This window comes from Petaurus breviceps, unplaced genomic scaffold (assembly GCF_028583685.1).
Source record: "Petaurus breviceps papuanus isolate PSGF00001 unplaced genomic scaffold, PetGlider_PUasm1.0 90459, whole genome shotgun sequence".
In the NCBI taxonomy this organism is placed as follows: domain Eukaryota; kingdom Metazoa; phylum Chordata; class Mammalia; order Diprotodontia; family Petauridae; genus Petaurus; species Petaurus breviceps.
In genome coordinates this window covers 2966028-2990603 of record NW_027187259.1, presented here as the reverse complement: position 1 = coordinate 2990603, position 24576 = coordinate 2966028, and the positions used below count along the sequence as shown (strand labels likewise).

The window sequence follows — 24576 nt, the reverse complement described above, 5'->3', positions numbered from 1 at the left end:
AATCTGAGATCAAATTCCTAACGGCACTGCATTTCCTGTGGAGGATTCACGTGTCTGACAGCAGACAGGCCAAAGAAGAGGGTGCAGGGTAAAGGCCTAGCTGGAAAATGGACAGAATTCCTGAACTGTCCTTACCCCACGGTACTGGGACTCGTTGAAGATCTGAGGGGGAAGCGGGTTCCCCGTGGCTGGACGACTTTCTTTAGGCACGTTTTCACGCATCCATTTCCGATTCTCTTCACTGGCTGCAATATCTTTTTCTTCAAATCCTATCTTGTTTGCTTCCAAGAAGCCCAAGACATCTTGCTGTTTCTTCTTAATCTAGAACAATAAAAGTCATCCCCCCCACCAAAGAAAAATATTACTGATGAACAGACAGAAATGACTTTAGATATGTTGCTTTCAGGTCAAGTGAGTAGGGAATTGGAATGAAGAGGGCAGAGCCAACATAGCCACCATCCCCAGAGAGCCTGCTTTGCCTTCTCATGTCTGCTCACTGAGGACCTTGAAAAGAGGCCCCCAAAGCTTTTTTTCTGAGCCCCAAACTTTTTCGCTCCTCTCACACAGCTGACAACCACAAACAACCTTAAGTAATAGAGCTAATACCTGATGAGGCAGCCAGACTGCTCAGTTTATTTACAATACAGAATATTTTCAATAGAAATGATCCTTGCCCAGCTTTTCTGCATGCAGCCACATGTTTAGGGTGGTGTGGCCTGCCAAGCAGGCATCATGTGATGCTTATCTTCTCATTTCCTTGTGGGGCCTAAACTGAAAGGACTGCACTGAACAGATGTGACTGAAAACCATCCACTCCAGGCACAATTCGGGGGTGAAAATGACATAGATTCTCTAACAAATGAAACAAATACAGGAAAAAAAAAAGACTTTGGGATTACTGCCACCCTCTTTCGGACATGGATGCAATTTGCAAGTAGATGGAAGAGCCGCCCAGGAATGTAAGTCAATCTTTTTGAAGTCCCCCTCCCCGACTGGCCCCCAACCCAGAGAACACTAAGCCACTTCTGGCCATGTGTCAGAAGTCTGAGATTTAAGGTACCTTTCCCCTGTGCCCCAGCACAGGGCAGAGCAAGGGAACAATTGCTGCCTGGAGGGAACAGCTGTTTTCCAGCAAGCTACGCTAAGCTTGCTTCTCGTCTGTCGTGCCAAGGGTCAAGTTTCTTTGAAAGAATGGAAACTCACACTGGCTCGGGGATGACTGACAAGGCTTCTGCCTTAGAAAAAACCAGTGTGAGCATTCAGAGTGCCAAGGGAAGAACAAAACCTTGCCCCCGATGCTGCTGCAGATGACAAATCCAGAGCTACTTTAATGAAAGCAAACGCCAACCAACCAGAGAACAGTTCAGGCCTGGGGGAGGGGGGTGGGGTGACCTCATTTTATAATTGTGTCATTATGTTTTCACAATGAACACCTTAATAAGTCCTGAAAGCGACCAAATGCCAGGACACAAATGTCTAGAAGTGACTTACAGAGACTACTTTTTGTTATCATTTGATAATATGATATGGCAGAAAGAAGATTATAGTATTAAATTGGAGGCATTATTATTGAATGCCTACTATGTGCAAGGTGCTGTCCAAGGTAGTGGGGAGCACAAAGGAAGCATACCACCACAGAGTACCTTGCTCTCAAAGAGCTTACAATCTAGATGGATGTAAACATGCAACAAGACGAGGTAATGCTGAGACGCGGCCTAGTGTGGCGACAGATTTAAGTCCTGCTTTTCAGCCAGACAGATCACATCACCTCTCAGCACAACAGGCCACTCTTCAATCTGCATCTGTAGAAGGAGCTCCCTATGTTGGGAGAGCCAAACCATAATTCCTCTGCCCCACAAAGAAGCAAAGAGACAGGCCTAGATAGTATTGAAAGAATAGTGCCAGGAGGTTCAGAAGATGGAAGGGACATTAATCAAATTATTCACTCAGAAAATATTGATTAGCCATCTATTGTGTGCCTAGCACTGTACTATTGCTGTGGGGAGAGACAGAGACCTGTAATGTAAGGCCTCTGCCTTCAAGGAACTTACCATCTAGTGGAGGAGGGGAGTGTGACACATCCATAGATAGAGAAGGAAATTAGGGTATAAATACAGAAAAAGAGTGTGAGAGGCAGCCCTGGGTTAAGTCATGTCTCTGATGCATACTAGGGCCCCAAGCAATAGTCTAAAACTAGAAGGTATAAACAAGTTGCCCACCTGAATCAAGGAAGAGAGTTCCCAGGATTGGAATTCACAGCACTAAAATCCCAGATCCAGACCACAACAAAACCAAGAACAGTTCAAAGGCTTGAGGATCGGTTGAGAAACCCAAAATGCTATGAGAACAGAGAAAGAGGAATCGCTTTTTCATGACCGCTACTGGCTTTAATAGTAACAAGGCAAATGCTGGCTATATCAGACTTCCTCCAAGTGGCCTGGATCCATGATTTCATCAGGGTGACCACTCCATCCAACAACACAGATTGGAACAACTTCCTTCACCTTAGAGGAGGCCGTTTCATGAACTGTAAGTGGCCAAAGAAATTCAGCAGCTGGTCGCTGGCCTTTGGTGCTGAGCACACTCAGGGCCCTCCCACCCTAATCGGACCTGGCAGAGCCATGCCCCAGCCTTAGAGGGCCCAGACTCACCTCTAGGCTACCAACCAACCAATCAAGAAGCAACTACTAATTTCAATACTGAGGCATCAGAGTAGGGAGTGAATGGAAATAGATAGATGCATGTCTATCTGTATCATGAATCTATCCTATACAGTTTGAGCTAACTCATCTACCTTGAAAAAAATAGGACAGCATTAAGGCTCCAACAGACCCACTGCATTCTGAGCACTGAAAACACAAAAACTACAAGACATGTTGACAATAATCTAAAACAGGGGTTAGCCAACTATGGCCCATAGGCCAATCCTTGTGACAGACTAACACCCCCTCCACACACCCCTTTTATAAAAGGTAAGATAAAAATATAAGCTCCCTGAGGGCAGGGGCTGCTTTGTTTCTGTCTTGTGTGTCCCTACTATCAGTGCCTGGCACATAGTAGGTGCTTACTAAATATAGGTTGAATTGAATTGGATGAATGATCACAATTTCTACTGTTCAACTCTGAATTTACAAACTGAGGCCCACAAATGGATTTTTTTAAAAAGACAAGTGAGAGTGAATTAAAAAAAAAAAAAAAATATATATATATATATATATATATGATAGCCAGTCTTCTCCAACTGGTACCATTTCTTTTCAAAGGCCACTTGAGGAAAGGCGGTTCTGTTTCCAGCACAGCGAGAGGGAGGGTGCAGGAAAAGCACTGCTGTTTACCTAGCCGGCTCCTCCAAATTTACCCTGGGACAAAACAAGCTGACATTTCATCTCATAAACCACTCCTGGAAGCAAAGTCTAATGTGAAAGCCCTGCCCCCACTGCCTGCCACTGGTCAGGCCACCAGGCTGATCCTGGGACTGTTTTTAATGAATGTCATCATCGGACATTAACTCCCTGGCTTCCTCTTGCTCAATCCAATCGCCATAAGACACACTTGTTTCCAGCTGTTCGTTTTGGCAATGTTTTCAAGAGCGACCAGGCCAAAACTCTTTCTTCACATACTCTCCTCAGCCCAGCCGAGGGGCCAGGATGAAGATGACAATAGACATGGTTTCTCATCCCCCTGGGATCACGGGATCTCCCCTGCCAGAGGCCCCAGGGAAAAAACCTCAAGTGCTCTGCTGGCCTTTGTCCCTTCGACTTCTGGCAGGGGTGTGTCTGCAGGGTTTTGGAGTAAGAAAGGCTCCAATCACTTAGTTCAAGGGCCTTATTTGACAAAAGAGGAAATGCAGAACTGGGGAACAAATTTCCCAAGGTCACACAGGAAGTCAGTTGTGTACAAATCCACACAAATGCATTCACGTGAGGAGAAGAGCTGGTGGGCCCTGCCTCTAAGCACAGGGACCCTGGGGAAAGAACCAGGACAGCTGCTTTGGAAAGAATAAGGTTCCAGGAAGCCTGGCAAAAGCGTGAGGAATGCTCCGCTCCCCAGCAGTCACTAGATTTGCCTTCTCATTTAGATTTTTCCTAAGCCTGTGTTAGCTGCTCTAGCAATTGGTCTGTTTTCTTTTCTCAGGCCCAGGGATCAGCATGTCCTCTGTCCCTAGCTACCAAGCCAGCCCGCTTTCCCAGCTTCCGGTGGCCCACTTCTGAACCGAGGTTGCACCCTGGTCAGCTCCCAGACAGGGAGAGCCAATCCTCATCCACAGCCCAACAGGTCCCAAAGGCAGCAGCAATGGCAGAGCTGGGCTAGGAATCCAAATCCCTTGCCTCCCAATCCTGGGATCTTCTCACCACCACCTCTGATGCTATTTTAGCACATGCTGTTTTCCATTTTCCCATTAAAAAAAAAAATAGAATTCTCTACAGAGCTAAGCAAGGCATAATTAAAGAACATTTGATTCCTAAGATGATACATAATTAGATTCAGATTGGAAGAAATACATACCTAAGAACAGTTTGGTACCTCTCACTTTATTTCTAAAGAGATGCTCAGACCTGTGGTGGTTTCAAAATTAAGGTCCGGCAATGACTTCCCTGGTACTGATGAGGTAAGTACCAATTCTAAGGTTGTTTCCCAAAGGGTCCCTTATGGCTGAAATGCATGGAGTAGCCAAGACATCCCAAGGCCCCTGCCTTCCAGCCCCCCACCCATGTGACTGTGCCCAGCTGTTTGCCTCTTGTTGTCCCGATTAAGCTGTGGACTCCTTGAGGGTGGGAACAGTTTTAGCCTTTCTTTAGATCACATAGTAGGTCCTTAACAAATTTTTGTTGACTTGACAACTATGTAAGGGAGCTCTCTAGTACCTTTCCCACTATGGTCAGGACCAGCCAGCACTAAGGGAAGGCCCACATGGTCTAATGGAAGGGAGACCCTCTTGCCTCCAAACCTCTCCTCCACTGATCCTGGGCATTGCTTCTCAAATGATCCATTTCTATACTGTAAGCATTGCCTTCATCCTCACTTCATGTGACCTCATGTACCTGAAAATGGTACAGATGGGTAGAAGGAGAGACACTAAAGCTTCATGGAAGGGATCTTGAGTGATAGTCTAGTCCAACTTACTCCTTTCACAGAGGAGATAACCAAGGCCCAGAGAAGGGAAATGACTTGCTAAAGGTCATACAGTAAGAGGCAAAGCCAAGACTGGAACTCTATTATATTTTGGCTCCTTCCTCTACCCGACACCTTCAGCTGCCAAACTTCTGCTAGGTGCCAACATGTATAACGTGGGAAGGAGGCTGGAGAGGACTTTCTCTGCTAGGTCAATAAGTCTGGAACCCAGATGATGCCCAAACATATGCTTGGTGTTGTGAAGTATGAGGCATGGCCTTCTCCTATGAGGTTACCACCTCCCTGGGGATATGGTACACACATAAGCCCACAAGAGAGACAATGACCAGACACTTAACGGCAGGATGGCTTATTAGCAACATGAGAGTTAAAACAGCCAATATTTTGGACAGAATCTAGACAAGCAGATGGCATTTATTTCCCCAGGACTCAGAGAGGTATGACTGTACTTCCCCTTGTTCTAGGCCCCTTTCTTTCTGACAATCCTGATCCAACTGCACCAAAAACCTAGAGCCCCCAACATGCCCTGACTCTAAGCAAGGTTCAAATGAATACAGGAAAGCCCAGAGGCCTCAATTTCCTCATAATATCTGCTATGAAAACTATCTTTCAACTGATCACTGTGTAGTTATAATGATGACCGAGTTAGGTTTTCAAGAGGCAATGGGAAAATACATCTCCTTCCCTCCCTCCTTTGCAGAGGTGGGGGGTTATGCTTGGGGAACACTGCATACACTATCAGACTCAGTTGATGGTAATTGGTTTTACTGACCTCCCTTTCTTTTTGTAATCTTTGTTGGAAGGGAAGACTTATGGGGTAGGGGAGGGGGAAAGAATCTATTTGGAAATGAAGGCCGTGTAAAAACACAAGACATCAATAAACATTTTCTTTCAAAAAAGAAGCATGAACCTTTGGTCTTCCCTTGAGAGCCCGGGCCTGGGGTGGCATCATGAGAACTGAGGGCTGTTTGCAAGGACTCCAGAGAGATTCACCAATCTTATCTAAATGGGAGAATGCCTACAGAAGACCCCGTTTACAAAGTCCCTTCCACCCTCTAAAGTGCTAACTGTGCACGATTCTGTTTGTTCTTCAGAGCAGACTAGTGAGGATTGGCAGCGCCACCTGACATTGGTCCTGGCCACGTGGGAAAGGCACTAAGAGGGCTCCCTGATGGACAAGGATGGCAGCAATAGCCCCACCTGCCATACATGGAGGTGCCCCCTCAGGAGCATAGTAGGTCCCAGAAGCCAGGCAAGGCTCGGGGCATGAGCTGGGGAACAGGTATTCCCAGCAACATTCTGGAAAAGTACAGTGAGATGGCCAGTGAGCATCTCAAAAGTTAAAAGTCAACTGAGTGGAGCTGATAAAATCCCTACTAAGTGATTTACACTAAAGCATAGAGACAACAGGGAGTCCATAGAACTTGAGAAGGATGTAAAGAAAAGGGGGGGGGTTGCATTCATTTGCTAATGTTGTGGATGGGGGAGGGGGAAGCTGCCAATCCATTTAAACTGTTTTCCCACAACTGACAAGTAAATTGGGAGAAAGGGAAATCACCAGGTGTTTTCATGACAATTTCAGTGATCTGTCACAAGCAGGGGCTGGAGGAAATGGACAATTCCCAGGTGTGACCTTGATTTCACCTCTTGCAGCCTCAGTTTTCTCATCTGTAAAGTGGGGGTAAAAATATTTGCACTGCCTACCTAGAATTCTGGACTATTTGGCTTATGATAGAACTTGTATCATATTATGTTACACAGCATCTGCCACATGACCATGACCACGAGCAAGACACTTTACTGACAAGGCAACTCTCCAAGACTACGTTGCACATTACTTGTACTGGGAGAAGGCGTTTCCTCAGTGGGACTTTCCTACAGAAATGAAATCACAGGTCCAGGCAAAGACCACAAGTGACTTTCAAAATCCCCTCTTATCCAACCTCTTCAGCACGCACAAAGGATCAGCCATTTGGCCAAAGCCAAAGGACTGATCAGTAGCAGGTGTAGGATTGGAAGCTAGGTCTCATTATGCCCAATCCAGTGCTCTGTCCATCTCACCAGGCACTCTCCCTCACATGGGAAGGAAAGTGTTCAAGAAACATGAGCCATCGTGACCATCAGAGCCAATGTAGGCAACAGTTACCAATATACACGATGAAGTCCTCCTACCAAATGTTGTGGATTTATGGAGGCCAAGTGGCAAAGTGGAAAGCACCATGGCTTAGGTGTCAGAATCCTGACTGCCCACTGTGAGTTGCTTCCCTCAGTTTCCTCATCTGGGAAATGGGTATGGTAATCTTTCCATTACCTTCCTCACTGGGTTTTCTCATGAATCATGAGAAGACAGGGTCCTAGAGTGACAGTAAGTTAAATAAGAAAATTCACCCCAGTCTATTAATCCTCATCTTGGGGCAAGGTGTTTCTATCTTTGTTAGACTCTGGCCCAAGAAAATGGGAATGTTCTCCAATCTGCCCCTTCTCCTCATATCAGCTGAGACAGGGGCCAACCTGAGAGGGACAGGACCAAAAAAAGCAGTACTGAAGACAGCTGCTGGGCTCCTTCTTCAGGTCCCCTTGATTACCCAGGCAGCCTTGCCATATTTAGACAAGCTAAAAAAAAAAACCAAACCCAACCACATGAATTCTCCAACAGACTGATGTGAAGTCATTGGACAGGCAGATGAGCACCAAATATGGTAGCTAACCTCTCCTGCTTGCAACAGACACTGAGAAGGAACATTGCAGTCCCAACCACAAGCCAACTAGTAAGCAATCGATGGAAGGGCATTAGTGTTAACGACCCACATCCAGGGCCCAGCCCATCTGCCCAGCTGTACGGCCACTGGGCTTGTTTTCCTTTCCCAGGGGGCAGCTGTAGAGAAGCCAGGGTGATGCAATGGAAAGAGTTCTGGACTGAGACTCAGGACACCTGGTTTCTAGTCCCAGCACCTACCGCAAATTTGGAAGGGATCTTGGGCCCACTCCAAATGGCAGGGAGGTATGGGATGGGTTAAGCTAGATGCTTCAAGGATCATTCTGACAACACAGCCATCACTTTGGCCCTGGGAAACCTCCCAAGGGAGCAAAGACATAACAGGGTCCAGAGGGAACCCAACCCATTTTCATCAACATGGATACCCTTCCAGAAATGTGGCTTGGGGCTCTGCCAGGAGACACTTCTCATGAGCTGTCATGGTAGCCATCTCCATTTTACAGATTAGAAAATTAAGTTTTTTCTTACATCAAGCTACAATCTGCTGATTTGCAACTTGGACCAACTGATGCCCTTTGAAGGACCCTTACAGTGGGGAAGCCTTGGCCTCTCATACTTGAAGATGCCTAGCAGATTCCCTAATGTCTTCTCTTCTCCAGGAAAAACATGTCCATTGCTTTCCTCTGATCCTCATAAGACAGGGACTTAAGGCCCAGTCTTTACCATGCTGGCTGCCCTCCCTTAAATAGTCTCCAATATATCAATGTCTTTCCCAAAATGTACTGCTCAAAACTGAACACAATGTATTAGATGCAGTCTGACAGCCAGGACTGGCACCCCTCTTACTTCATGCAGCCCAAGATCACAGGAGATTTTGTGGCTCCCTACCACTGCACACCATTGACTTACATTGAGATTATGACCCACTAAAACCCCCAGATCTTTATCAACAAAACCACCTCCCCTATCATATACTTTTGAGGTTGATTTTTTTAACCCAAGAGTGACATTTAACATTTGTCCCCATTAAATGTCATCTTAATGGAATCAGGGAAGACTGGGACATACATTTTTGGACAAGGTCACTGAAGAACTTTGATTTGCTTGACTATGAATGTTTGTTATAAGGACTTTTTTTTTTCAACTGAAAGGGAGAATAGAAAAATCTACTTTCGTTCATTGAAAAAATAAAGTAAATTTTTTAAATTTCATCTTGAGATTTTTGGCCCAGGATCCTAGCCTGCTGAGATTTTTTTTGGATCCAGACTCTGTTAGCCTCTTCTCCCTAGGTTTCTGTCATCTAAGAATCTGATAAGCATGCCAACAATGCCTTCATCCAAGTCACTGATAAAAAGGTTAAATAGTATAGGATCAGGCACAGATCCCTGGGGCACTTCAGTAGAACATTAAGAACTTTTGGGTCTGGCCATTCCACCAGCTCTGAATTTCCCTAACTGAACTTTTGCCTAGCTCACATCTGTTCATCTTTAAGGGAGACCGTGGAAAATAAAAACATGAGATGCTTGGTCAAAGGCTTTGTAAGAATCTGTAGCATTCTTCTCCTTTACTAGTCCAATAACACTGGTAAAAAAGGAAAAGAGGTGAGTCTGACATGTCCTGTTCTTGATGAAGTCAGGATGACTCTGGGATCACTGTTCCCTCCTCTGCGCTGCCCTCCCCCTCCCTTGTCTCCTTATTTCACTCTAGATGAGATATTTATATCTTTATATATATATACATGTATGTATATATAAATATATGTGTGTATATATATACATATATATATATATATAAATTCCTTTTCAATGCTATCTCACTCAAGCAGAAAAAAGTGCTTTCCACTCAGCTGATTTTACCTAGAGTTTTTGTCCATAGGATCCTAAACTATCCTTTCTCCGAACCCTTTGAAATGTGCTATTCTACAATCTAGAGCAAGGGTGGGGAACCTGGGACCTCGAGGCCACATGTGGCTTTCTAGGTCCTCAGGTGCAGCCTTTTGACTGAGTCCAAGTTATACAGAACAAATCGGAAGTTTGGATTCAATCAAAGGGCCACACCTGAGGACCTAGAGGGCCACAAGTAGCCTCAAGGCCGCAGATTCTATTTGGGAGCTAAGCAGCCCTTCTCTCATACAATTTCATTTCCCCCAAGGTTTTTATTGTTTCCACCCCAGTTAACAATTCCTCTTTGTTGGTGAGAATCAGATCCAGAATAGAAGTTCCTCTAGTTGGTTCCATTACCTTTTGAATGATGGAATTATCGTTCAAGAAAGTCAAGAAGTGTTAGCTGTCGAAGTCTTCCATCACTAAGATGGCGTGCCCTTGTGCTAGGCTTCTGACTGAGAGGCAGTGTGCATAGAGGACAGAGTACTGGACAGGGAGTCAGGAAGATCTAAGTTCAAATCCTACTATTACTATTTTCTATTATTACTATTTGTATGACTCTGGGCAAGGCACTTAACCCCAGCCTCAGTTTCCTCATCTGCAAAAAAAGGATAAGAGAGGCACCTATCAGATGAGACAATGGATATGAGGCACTTTTTTTGCCTTTTTTTAGAGGGGGGAGGGCAGGGCAATTGGGGTTAAGTGACTTGCCCAAGGTCATACAGCTAGTTTCTGAGGCCAGATTTGAACTCAGGTCCTCCTGACTCCAGGGCTGGTACTCTATTCACTGTACCACCTAGCTGCCCCTATGAGGCACTCTTATATAAATGTGAGTAGCCATCATTATTCTCTATTTCATCAAACCCTCATCTAGACCTTCCCATCCACTCAGAAGCTGGGTTCTCTTAAATACTTTGCCTCCCCCCAATTGGAGCATGAGCTCCTTGAGAGCAAGGATTGTCTTGCTTTTTCTATTTGTATCACCTACAGTTAGCACAGTGCTTGGCACATAATGCATAATAAATGCTTTCTCATTCACTCATTCATTCATTCACTCAGTGCAAGTGGTCTGGAGTATATTCCGATGATATTACCACTTCTTTCTGTTTTCGCAGAATGGCACCCAAATGCTGACTACCACGCTTCCCTATCTTGTTCCTGGATTTCCTTCACATGAATATACCTTCTTAATATGGAATTTCAATTCCAATACCCACCCAGCCCCATCCCCTTGGCCCTTTTACCTAGCTAGTTTCTTTTCAATCAAGGGGGCATCCTTCCAGAGCTTGACTTCCACTGCCTCACCAATGTTTAGTAATGCTTACTCAGGGCAAATGTGTCCTCTTGCATTAGGAGCTAGAGCTCACCTTGCTTCGTACCTATACTTTGTCATTATGAACGGCTATGAACGTAAGGATATGAACGTAAGGCCATGGGTGTTATTGCTGGCATCCTTCTTGAGTTTTAGACATTTCCGATGCTATTCTGCCTGAACTGTAGCTAGGCTACTCTCTATGGTAGCTAGCACCATTCCCAGCCATACCAAGTTAACACAGCTTCATGTGTTTATGAAAGTAACAGAGTCAATAATGTATTTGTAAAAGCTATTTGCAAATGTATGGGGCCTGCTCATTTTGGCAGAGATAGAGCATTCAGCAGATCCACGTGATTCTCTGGTTCTATAGCCAGATAAAGGAAGTCCCCTATCACTACTCTATCATGCCTCGGTGAGTGCCAGGCTTGTGACTGAGAGGCTTCAGCATTAGCACAGGAAAGCTTCCATTCTGTAAACATTGAAACATGGCCTGCCCCTAGGCAAAAGCCTTAGAATCCAAGTCAATTCAATAAGCATATACTTAGTGCCTACCAAAAGCCTGTATCACACTGTTAGTAAGAACAAGTTGGGTTCTTTCCTATTAGCCCCCAAACATTCAAGCTCGGAAATGGGCTCGGCATCTCATTCGTATAACATGGCTTCCTCCTAACACCAGCACAGGGATTATTACAACCTCCCTTTCTGCTCCCTTCTCCCACTGCTCTTTCCTGGACCGAGGCACTACATCGATTAGACAATCGTCACCAACAGAAAGGTCTTAACAAACCAAGGCTAGAGAAGGCCAAAACCAGAAAGCACAGTTAGAACAGACGATGATTTGTACAACGTTTTCAGGACATTCAATTTGACTCAACAGATGCTGGTTATGCATCTGCTATGCACAAATTACCTGCGCCAACACTTTCCAAGTCAAGCCCATAACTGCTTCTTTAATGAGGCAGCTAGTGGCCCACTGAATAGAGCACTGGGATTGCTGAGATAGAGTTGGGAAGACCTGAATTCCAATCCAACCTCACTTACTAGCTGTATGACCCTAGGTCAGTCACTTCATGTCTGTTTGCTTCAGTTTTCCCAATGGTAAAACGGGGACATAATAGCCCCTACCTTGCCTGGTCTAGTGAGTATCAAATGAGATCATCTTTGTAAAGTGTTTAGCACAAAGCCAGGAACTTAGTAGGTAACACAGAAATGTTTATTCTTCTCCTTCCATCTCCCTAGTCTCCTTACAATAAACCTGTAAAGTAAGTATTGTCAGCTCTATTTTTTAATGGGAGGAAACAGGGGCCCAAACTGAAGCCCAAAGCCACAACATAGTTTTACAAATCTTGAGCTGAATGGAATATCAAAGGCCAGCTAACTTAACCCCCTCATTTTACAGATGAGGAAACTGAGGTCCAGGGAGATCAAGGGACTTGCCTGAGATCACACAGCCACTAAGTGGTTCAGCTGGGATTGAAATTCAGTTCTTTGGTCTCTAAGTCTAGTGCTTCTTATATTATACCATGCTCCTGAAACCCCTGAAAGGGGAAGCCCAACAAAATCATGAAATCGACTAGAGTAAGGAAGTTATTGAGGAATGTACCAAAAAGTCCCTCACATAATTCTAAGAAGGATCAATTTTACACTTACAGTCACACAGACACACAGACACACACACACACACAGACACACAGATGAGCTGATTCCTAAATGGTCTAAGGTAAAAAAGAAAACATTTTCTTTTCCTATTCTTTTTTCAAAATGAAAGCTACTCTCTGTTCCAGACAAACTGGCCTCTTTGTTGTTCGTCACTCCCAATACGCCATCGCCAAAGTCCATGATTTTGCTCTTGGCTGTTCCCCATACCTAGAATGCACTCCTATCATCACCTCTCCCTCTTTGGGATCCCCAGCTCCCTTCAAAGCTCAGCCCCAGGACTATCAGAAGTTCTTCCCGATACCCACCCCTAGCCCTCACCCCAGCTGCCAGGGCCTCTCTTTGGTTTTTATTTCTATTTACTTTGTACAGATTTGATATTTACTTACGTGTTTACGTGGGGATCCATGCCCCCATTCTCTCATCCCTCACACACACAAAAAAATAGACTTAGCTCCTTAAAGACAAAGACTGTTTCATGCCTAGGAAAGTGCCTGGTATACAGCAGGTGCTAAGTAAATGCTTGTTGACTTATTGAAGGGAATATGCTTGATTTGTTTTTTTCATTTTCAACCTCAGAATAATAAAGGCCTTTTTATGGAGGGCAAACTTTTCTGTATTTTTTTAAATCACCTTTTCAGTTAGATCTTTAACTAGATATTAATGTTGGTGTTTTGCCCACTAACCCTAAAAGAAGCAGAAATGGGATTACAATGTGGAAAAAGAAGTGAAAGCAGGTACGATTCAGACTAAAGTGATTTAGCCCAATCTAGTGCCATTGCTGAGGTCACTATTGCTAATGGAGAGCCCAAAGCAGGGGCTCCAATCTGTACCCCAAATGGAAGGGGTCTTCACTAACCACAAAAGGAAACAAGCCAGATCTGTAATCGCACCCTCTGAAGGGCTCAAGGTTTCACATCAACTTCTTCTGAACTCTGGATATTTGTCTCTTCTGCGCATTGAGGACCGATACTTTGCATCAGTAGAGGGGATACCCACACCAATGAAATGAACAGATCTCAAAAGAAACAGCCAATTATAGGGCACAAGGAGCACTCAGCCTTTGGTCACATTATTCAAGTGAATAACTCAGAAGCCCATCAAATCTGGAGAGAATAAGTACACCTCGAATTCCTTTGATGCTTAAAAATTTGTCAAATGCTCTGTATCATTTGAGCTGTACAATCACCCCCAGGGGTGAGTACTCCAGATATTAATATCCCCCCTCTACACATGAGGAAACTGAGTCTCAAAGAAGTCAATCCCACTGAGGCTCACACAGTTAGTTGGCGCCCAAGGGAGGGTCACAGGGTCAGGCAGAGATACCCAATGGCACCTGGCAAAGCTGCCAGTTCACAATTAAGGTACTGCCATTAGGCGTTATATCACACTATTTTAAAAGGTTCTAAAAAGTTCTTTAATGACTTTGCTCAGATGTATCCATGATATTTTAAAACTTTTAGTTGGCCATAAGAAACTCACTACGGCCTTTCCAAAAACTTTCTCATTATTAAATATTGATTGGCCATCTGGACTCCGGCTCTCACATATCTCCCCTGTGTCCAGCATGAGGTTCTATACACAGCAGGTGCTTAATAACTGTTTGCTACTGGTCTCATTGCCATCATCTGAGGACCAGACTACCTAAGAAGTGGAGAGGCCCATCACCAGAAAAATTGTCACTAGAGGGTATGTTCTTGTACCTAGATGAAGACTTAACACATGGATGGTGTATATGAAAGGGCTGCTACCTGCACCTGTGGAGGACATAACCATGCTGGAAAGCACGATTCCTTAAAAGCACTAAGCCAGTAATTACCTAGTAAAGATTATTCAATGTCAATCTATCTTCTTAATTGTCTGAGAGGTACTAATGGGGCTAAAGTCATGGGCTTTGTTCCAGACACTTTAACAAGGAGAGAATTTCTATTCACAACTCCAGACTATATACCCAGAAGCCTGATAGCACACTGGTCACAACTCTGTAGCACTTCTGAAAAACTGCCACAAAGGCCACAACCCTCTGGAGGAGGTGGGGAGGGAAGTGTCCTTGCCAGAGCCAAAGGGCCCCCCAAATCTATTTGAATTTGCATACCCTGAAAGTAAATATAGGAAAAACGATGCCCTTCTGAGCACTCCCACCCCCAGAACCTCTGCTCTGCCTCACTTGAGATGGCAATATTTCATTACAAAAGAAGTTAAAGGCTTTTTTCTTTTTGGGGGGAGCATAGCAGGCCCAATGCAAATACATAAGGCGTAGGAGAGAGTTGCTGCCCTGGTGATATAAGTGGGTACATTGCAGACTGCCACTCCAGAGGGTGCTACAAATGGACTCCTAGGCTCTAGCCAGGAAGGCACATTCTAAAACATCCAGCTGGGGCCAACCACCAAAAACTGGAGGCTTACCTTACTCACAGAGGCCACGTAGCCAACAACCCATGAGATTTACCCAAGAGTCAAAACAACTTGGTGAAAGGAAAGGAGTCCCTGGTTCACATCTGAGGTATCATGACCTTGTCAGCAACAATGAGATTTGCCTGCAACCATAGCCCGGGTTATGCCTGCCAAGGGCAATGAGTGAAAGCCCCATTACCTGCTTTCCTCAACCTCTGCCAGTATTCTGAAGGGTGATGCTCTCTTCCTGAATCTGAGACTCATCTGATTATCAAGGACAGAGTTGGGTGATGAAAGCCTGCCATTTCATCACCTGCTTCAACACAAACCTGTACGAGTTAGGTAGTAGGATGATGCAATTAAAGAGAGAATGCTTTCAGACTCATGAAGGATGCACTTTACATCTCTCCTAGCTGAAACTCTCCTGCCTCCACTACAAAAGTCATTTGCTTTCCGGAATCCCCTTTCCCAGGTGTGCTTTTTCTATGCAGAATTGTTCCTGCAAATAATCTCTCTTTTGCATTTCTATCACTGTAAAATTCCAGGTGTGCGTTTGTACCAAAGGCCTGAGGTGAAAAAGAATTACCATGTCATCATTGGAAGATCCTGGACCAGCTGGAAGGAAACAATTTCCTTCTATAAACACGATGGTGTGTTGTAAGCATTTCCAAACGTTGGTCCTGATTTAGAAAATGACTCATTCAAAGTACCCAAATTAGGGTTCCCCTGAAAAATACCTCTTTCTAGACCTGGGCAGTTCCTTTCCAGAGGCCTTATTTATAGGAATCTCCATCTTATTTGTAAGAATTAGGGATCTTGGGGCAGCTAGGTGGTGCAGTGAATAGAGCACCAGCCCTGGAGTCAGGAGGACCTGAGTTCAAATTCAGCCTCAGACACTTAACACAAAAACTAGCCATGTGACCTTGGGCAAGTCATTTAACCCCAACTGCCCTCCAAAAAGCAAAAAAAAAATGAGGGATCTTTCAGTTAGGTATTATACAGTGAATCCTTTAATATCTGTTGCTTCAAAAGGCAGAACAAGCAAAAGGACTTGATTTTCTCAGTTAAAAGAATTAAGATAATAATGTTATTGCCAAAAGAAAATGGAACCAATGAAGGGAGAGGAGTATGAAATCACAAACACCAATATGCCCAGAATGGTGGCAGATTCTCAGCATTAGAAAGGCCTTTGGCAGCAGCTAAGCCAGCCAATACCTGAACAAGAGGCCCCTCTACAACATACTGAACGAGTAATTGGCCAGTCTTTTCATGAATAACTTTGGGGCTGAGAATGATCACCTCCTCTTGTACTTTGGGATGGTTCTCACTGGTTAAAGTCGTCCCTAGATTGAGTCAGAATCTGCCCTTTTTATAATGTCCATCCATTACTCTTGGTTCTGCCTTCTGGGGCTGAAAAGACCAAGTCTAATGCCTCCTCCATGTGAGGATGCACTGGACACAGATATCATGTCCTCCAACCCCAATTTCTTCATCCAAGTCTCATGTCCAATGCATAAGTGATTTCCCGGCTGAGCCACAAGGATACAAGAAAGGCAGAAACAGAGTCTCTGCCACCAAGAAGCCAACATGAAGACAACTACATACACTGGAGGTCAGCTGAGAAATGGATGGACAACTGAAGTATGGAGAAGCTTGAGGAAGGGGATACCAAGCAGAAGGCTGCTTCGATAGTCCAGGTGAGGGAGGATGGCGGCCTGCAGCACAGTGGCAGCTGTGTGCATGGCAAGGGAGGCATGAGAGAGATGGTGAGAAGGAAGAAATGACAAGACTAGGCACCAGATTAGCTATGTAGGTTGAGTGCAAGTGAGGAGCAGAGGATGTGGACTTGGGTAACTGGGAGAATGGTGATGTCCTCAACAATAATTGGGATGTTGAGAACAATAGAGGGTTTGGAGGGGGAAATAATGAATTGTTTTAGGATCATGTTTAGTTCTCAATGCCTATGGGACTTCCCATTTGAGATGTCCGAGAGAGAGTTGGAGTTGCATAAATATAGTCTAGAAGAGAGAGACTAGAGTTGAGAAACATTTTACCAGAGATAATAATTGCATACATGGCAGCTGATAAGATCACCCAGTGAGATAGTACATAAGGAGAAGAGAAGAGGTCCTAAGAGAAAGCTCTGGAGGAAACCTAGGGGTAGTGGGCTTGACCTGGTTGAAGTGAAGATACAGCAAAGGATAGTAAGCAGGAAAGGTCAAATAGGTGGGAGGAAAACCTCGAGAGAACAATGTCATAAAAACCTAGAGAGGAGGAAACAACTAGAAGAGGGTGATCAGTGTCAAAGATTGCAGAGGAAATTTTATTTTAATGAAGATTTAGAAAATGCCATTACCGGAATAATACTATTTTATAAGAAATGATGAGCAGGCAGACTTCAGAAAAACCTGGAAAGACTTGTATGAACTGATGCTGAGTGAAGTGAGCAGAACCAGGAGAATACTGTACACGGTAACAGCAACATTGTACAATGATCAACTATGATAGACTTAGCTCTTCTCAGCAATGCAATGATCCAAGACAAGGGACTCATGATGGAAAATGTTGACCATATCCAGAGAATGAACTATGGAGTCTGAATGCAGATTGAAGCATACTATTTTCACTTTTTTTGTTCTTTCTTGTGGTTTTTCCCTTTTGTTCTGAGTCTTCTTTCACAAAATGACTAATGTGGAAATATGCTTAACGTGATCATACATGTATAACCTATGTCAGATTGGGGAGGGAGGGAAAAAAATTTGGAGCTCAAAATCTTACAAAGATGAATGTTGAAAACTATCTTTAAATGTAATTGGGAAAAAATACCAAGCAAAAAATAAATGATTTTTTTTAAAAGAAAGAAAATATTAACTTTTGGCAAGTTAAGAGACCATTGGCACCTTTGGAGAAAGCAATTTCAGTTGGATGATGAGGTAAGAAGAAAGACTACAGAGGTTCAAAGAGGTATCAAAGTTGCTGCCCACAAAACTCCCCAGTAAGGCTTGAACCAGATTAAAATGTAATTGGGAAATGTTTTTAAAAATTAATAAAGATACCAGGTGATAAGATAGGAATGGCTGCATGCTCTGAGACTTGAGGAAGGATGAAAGAGTGTGGAAAAGCCACTGTAGTGAGTAGGATAATGAATCAGGAGGTGTAAATGGATCAATTGCTTTGCTGCAGCTGAGATTATGTAATTTAGATTTGTCGAGGATCTAGTCAGCACAGTTTCATGATTTTTTTCTGGCTCCATTCAGCAGCATGTGAATAGAAGCAAAGGAATCCCTTGGTGGGAGTATTCCAAGACTGAGGTTTCTGAAATGTTGATAGGATAAGTCGGTAAGGGATAAGATTGTAGAGTGTGGTGTTGAATTGAATTGGGTGCAGAAAGGGAAGGAAGGAAGGAAAGTATAGACAACATAGAGGGGTTCGCCTAGGAAAGATCTGAGGACTTCAGGGATAAGAGATCATAAGGGAAAGGGGGAGAGAGGGAGACACAGGGTGAGGAGAATGGGGGAGAGAGAGACAGAAAGACAGAGAGAAATGATAAAAAGATTATTATTAGAAAAAGAATTTCAACGTTTGTGGGCATGGAAGTGGACCACTTATGGGCATGTGGCCAGATCAAGGGGATGACCATCTCTATGCATAGCTGAGGTCATGGGAATTGAGCAGAATGAGGAACTGAGAAGTCAGACTGTTTGAGAGAGTATTGATATATATGTTGAACTCCTCTAATATGAATATAGCAGTTGGAGTGGAGAGAAGCTCTAAGCCAAGCAATGAACACTCAAAGAGAGGAGAATGCCCTGGCAGTCAGAAGACAACAGCTACTAGAATTTTAATTCGGTGATAAATTTAGATTGAATCAACCTGAAGGGAGGAGGGGTTACTGAGTGATTATGGGGAAAATCTGGAAATATCAATGGAAAAAAGAAAATAAGGTCAGCCTGCTATGGTCTACTCTTGATGAAACTATGCTGGCTCTATGTGATCATGACTTTCTTCTCTAGACATTTATCAACCTTCCCTTGAACAATAAAGTCTAGAATTTGACAAGGAATTCAATTCAAACTCATTGACCCATGGTTTCCAGACTCCATTCTGTTTCTTAAAAAAAATAGAAAAAAGAAGAAATGGGACATTTGCCCAAGCAATACTTTCCAAGATTTTTCAAAAATTATTAACAACAAATCAACAATCAAAGTTGACAGTTATTTATTTGATATCACTGACAGTGTCATTCATCTGGGCCAGGGTACTTGAGCTTCTCAAGGGCAGAAGTTCCACTCTTACTAGCTTTGGACAGAAACTATAAGCTCCTGGAGGGCTGTCTTCCTATTCCCAGTGCCTGGCACACAGTAGGTGCTTAACAAATACTCATCAAATCAACTCCCTATTAACTATTTTTCTTCTGCATTTTTTAGCCCAAAGATCATTCTCCTTGTCAAGGAGAAACAAAATTTAAACTGAGTAGTGCTGCCATCTAACTTCTTCAACTTTTGCAAAGTGCTAAACAGGTTGCTGCCAAGTTTGTTGTGGTAGCCAGCGATTAGACCTGGAGGCCAATTTCCCATCCTGGAAGATAGAAGTTAGCACCATTCTAGGCTAGCTCCCATGGTAAACTAGTGGGCAGCAACACATGTAGTGTGACTCAGGAGCGGAATGAATTTTTCCGCCTAAGGTATGACCTAATGACCTGAAAATTGATTAATTTACTGAAAAATGCCTCGGTGCCCAAAGCAACTTTATTTACATGACGCAAGTAAAGATTTTATTCCGGAAGATTGTGTTCCACCCCCTGGCCTAGCAAAGAATAAAAGGCAACCCAATGGTGCCAAAGATGACCTTTCTGAAGTTCAGGCACACTCATTAGCAGTACCCTCTAGGCAGTCTACCTGAGCAGTAAAATGATGCCTCGATTGACTTCCTAGGAGACAAATAAGTTTCCTTCCAAGATTTATGAGTTTTTAAATGACCTAAATACTAAACAGTTGTTAAAGTTTCTTTATTATAGAACTCTAAAACATTTTACCTTTGGTCCCAAAACAATTTCACCTACTACTCAGTGACTGGCCTGGGAGGGAAGGAAGAAAGGAAACCTCCCTATTCCTCTAAAATAAATGAATATTCCTTTATTGAAGGCTAGGAAAAGGAAAGCAAGGTAAAATAATCTAAAAGTGATCTTCCATTCATTATTAAAAAAAAAAAAGAAATTGGGGCAGCTAGGTGGCCCAGTGAATGGAGCACTAGCCCTAGAGTGAGGAGGACCTCAGTTCAAATCTGACCTCAGACACCTAACACTTACTGGCCATGTGACCTTGGGCAAGTCACTTAACCCCAATTGTCCTGCCTTCCCCCCTCAAAAAAGAAAAAAAATGGGGAAAAGAGGAACAAACATGTCTATCTCCCCAAGGCTAATACTAAATGTTTAGCAATTTACCCACTTTAAGAGACTCTCCCTAGGGATTCCTGAATGTAGTGCCAAGCGCTGTTGGGAAAAGAAAAATAGAATATGCTGGCCAACCCTTTGAGAGGTTCCAACTTACCTGGCTCCTCCAGTTTCACTGATCTTGGTCCTCTCTCCCACTACAACCTAGTAAACTGTCTTCAAGAAGTTGGATGGCCCAGAATGTCACCATCCACTGCTTCAACGTGGTGATGAGCTGCTGTGGACACAGTGACGCTGGTCTTCAAATGATAAATGTTTAAGTTCAACATCAAGTTCATATGCTAGACCTTCCTAACCTGGTAGGACTTGTCCCCCCCCCCCATAACCTTCAACAATCACCCATGCCATGAAGGGGCACCAGCAGAGGATATACTGCTCTCATATAATGCTCTAATAAAATACCTGGGGGCTGCAAATCAACTTTTGGGGTGTCTTTGTGTAGCCAGAGAGATGGGGCCTGGAGCTATGATTTCCTGGGTGCAACTCCCAGTATGGGAAACTTCCTATATCAATGCAGATCAACATGTCTTGACCCTCAACTTGGAGTTTTTGAGTGTTGCCTAGTACACAGAGAGGTTAAGAGATTTGCTCCTGGTCATAAAACGAGGACGAAACAAAGGCAGGAAGACTGGTCATTGCATCATGCTGCCTGAAATAGTTCCAAATAAAACGGTAGGATATATTCGTTCCTTCTCATTCGTTCTAGAAACATGTGTTTAGCACCTACTGTGCGCAGAGCACAGTGTTTAGTGCTAGGGGATATGCCAAGGTTCACACGGAGTTTATAATCTGTTTGAGGAATAAAGCACAACAGGGCGCACACTCAAATAGCTGTAACGCACAATATTCCATTAGTTTTTCAATTTTTAGTTCATTGCATTACTGAGTCACTTTTCAAGAGGTAGATGTACCTGAAGTTGCATTACCAAGTTACATTTCAAGAGGCTTGTGCAGTGAGGTCTATGGCCTTTATCTGGGAAAAGCAAAAACTCTAAAGTACTGTGGCAAAAACCCCTTTCATCTAAGCTCCAAGAACAGGGTTTGAGTGGTTCTTTTCATTTGAAATACATATTTGTTCCCAATTCTCAAACTTTTTTTTTTCTTCAGCAAAATTGATTGAAAGAAGCATTCATGTCCCTTATATTTCAATTCCAGGATGGGATTCAGCTTTAGAAAAAGAAAATGGATTTTTAAAGAGACTAGAATCAAACTCATTGAAAAGGAAGTAAAGTGTTTTTACCAAATTGTTTAGGAGGCTTGGATATTTTTGTTTGCTTTTATCATTGGTTTGATATGGAGAGAATAAAAAGGAATTTTTTAAAAGAAGGATGCAACGAAGAGACCTAATCATTGTATGGCTTCTCAATGCCCAATGTATTAGTTTCAGTTAAGTAAGCAGTACACTTCAAAGCCTATATCTATCCATCTATAGCAATGACGTGGGCTAAGTGATGGCACCACTCTATAGATGGTGAGAAGAGGGCTGGACAATAGGACAGGTCTCTCCATAGAAAGATGTGAGATCCATCAAGACTAAGTAAATTACATCCAAAGAATCACTAACAAGGCGCTCTCAATCGGGAGGCCAGCCTCAAGCACTAGGCCTCAGGGACTGTTGTCTGGCACTGGATTTTTTTTTAACATTTTTATCAGTGACTTGAATAAATTGCCTCCATATCAAATGGGCAATGACACAAAGCACAGCTTACCACTGGGAGACCCAAAGAAAATGCCAAAATATACCCACAGGTGGCAACACTGTGCCAAAGCTACTAAGATGAAAGTTCAACAAAGGTGAATTTTGTGTTCTTACACTTGGGTTCAAAAAAATTCACTTCCTAATATCAACATGGCTAGGGAGGATGGCCTAGTGCAGGGCTGGGGAACCTATGGCCTCGAGGCCACACGTGGCCCTCTAGGTCCTCAAGTGCAGCCCTTTGACTGAATCCAAACTTCACAGAACAAATTCCCTTCCTAAAAGGATTTGTTCTAGAAAACTTGGACTCAAAGGGCTGCACCCAAGGACCTAGAGGGCCACACATGGCCTCAAGGTCACAGGTTCCCCAGGCCTGCCCTAGAGGAAGGTCTTGTTCGAATACAGGTTAGAGTCGATGGCCACCGAGGTGCATCCCGGAAAGTTCCAATGAGTCTTTAAATACAGCTAGCATTTAGATATTGCTTTAAAGTTTACAAAACACTTAGCATATATTATCCCATAGGTACGTACCAGGATGTTATAAAAGATGTTTGATTGGACTGACATGCACACTGTTTCCACCAAAGGGGGCTACGATCCCTCCATACCTTAGTACGAGATAGCATGAGTTGCTATGGCCCCAAAGTTAGATTGCCAGTGGCGCTGCTCTCCATTGGTTGGTGTTTGAAGAGAAAATTCAGTCTGTCAGTGGGTCTGCACTGGAAACCTTCCCATCCTGACTGGGCCTGACTGGGCTTGCCTGAGCCTGCCCTCCACTGTCATAAGCTTGAGGAATCCCAGGCCACCTCCACATGCTGATGAGACAGCAGATGGATAAATTGCTTGAAATCAACCCATTTGTTTTTATTTTTAGCAACAGGAACACAGAAGTGGGGCTGAGGCGTAAGTTGAAGCTCTACTTTCTTATCCTCTGAATCACCTCATATCACATGACGATGAATAGATCTCATTTTCCATACAGCAGCAAGAGGCTTCCAAGAATCAGTCTGAGCATCATGGTGTGTGGCCCAAAGCACCAGCCTGCTTAGACCACGATGAGATGGCCAGAACCCAGAACTCCCAGTCCTTGGATTCCCCCATTGTACAAACAGTTGGTCCGAGGGTAATAGCTGGGACCATTCTCAGAACCACCGCGCCAATGATCATGCAACAATAATGCAAAATGGCGCTTTTTTCCACATAAGACCTTTCCATTTACAGGATGACTCCATCTTTATCTGGCCCTTCCCAGAACCCTGGCTCACAGGGGCCACTTCCTTTGGGACAAGGAAGTCATTTCTTTGGAATGATCGCCAGGCTGGAGAAAGAGGGTTTAGGGTATACTCACGCAGCAAGGCCGACTGAGGCAGCTCCCTAGATTAGCGACATATTGGACTACCCAAGTCATTCTGATCCCAATCAATTTGGAGGTGAAGTCACAATGTAATGAAAAACCTTTTTGCTGGTAAATGACATTGACTTAGAAAAGAAAGATACAGAGGGAGGTAATCTTCTCCCTCAGAACAAAGAGGCAGGTAGACTAACATTTAACTAATTCCTGCCTCACCTAAAAGAGGAAAGTTTTGTGTAACAGAATGCAACTAAAAGGCAACTGAATGCATATTGGTCATTTTTGAAGTGTCACTCCTAATTTTATGCTAAAGAAAAGTCAGAATTCATTTTACTATTTGGCATTTAGGCAAATTGGAATATTTTCTAAGATTTGATACTTATGGTGAGGTTTTTGGGCTCTCTAGAACTGGGATAAGGGAGTAGGCGCCACTCCCTCTCCCCTTGCTAGGGAAGTCAAAGCTATCACTTTCAAAGAAGTTTCTAAAGAGTGGACACATAAAATTTATTGGAGTAAAAGTTGAAACAGCTAAAAACATTTTTGGGGGGAGGCATAGCAGCTATATCGAAACCCCGGGGTCCACAACCAAGCTCTGCAACTATGGGGAGAGGAGAAAAGCCTCTGCACTTGGTAAGCCTAATTTTCTATCAATAATCTTGGTATGTGATGAATTGGAAATGCAATTAATGTAATAATGTCATTGTTCTATTATGGTATCTCTAAATAGTAAAATCTAAATTGTAAAATCCTCTTATACTGTAAAAATTGAGGGACAAAAAGCAGTTTTCAATCTGAATTTTGTTGAAACTAAAAGATGGAGAAAAATTTGTGTAAAACTAGCTATGTTACTTTTATCAATTCTGCTAACCCTATGTTATAATGTTTATTTCATGTGAATTGGATTTTTTATGGTATAATATCTGATGGTTTAAAGCTCTTATATTTGGGATACAAACAAGTAGTAACAATACTGCCAATAT

General features: G+C 43.4%; 2 protein-coding genes across 3 annotated transcripts in view; both read right to left on the bottom strand.

Moving 5' to 3' along the window:
* Positions 1 to 24576, bottom strand: part of SH3BGRL (SH3 domain binding glutamate rich protein like) — a 100671-nt gene that overhangs the window by 13760 nt on the left and 62335 nt on the right. The window contains exon 2 of the mRNA XM_069062562.1: positions 136 to 321. Within this exon, the coding sequence (XP_068918663.1) occupies positions 136 to 321 (186 nt within the window). The remainder of the gene's footprint in view (positions 1 to 135; positions 322 to 24576) is intronic.
* Positions 1 to 24576, bottom strand: part of LOC138141729 (transmembrane protein 182-like) — a 276562-nt gene that overhangs the window by 218667 nt on the left and 33319 nt on the right. The gene's annotated exons all lie outside the window — the stretch shown is intronic.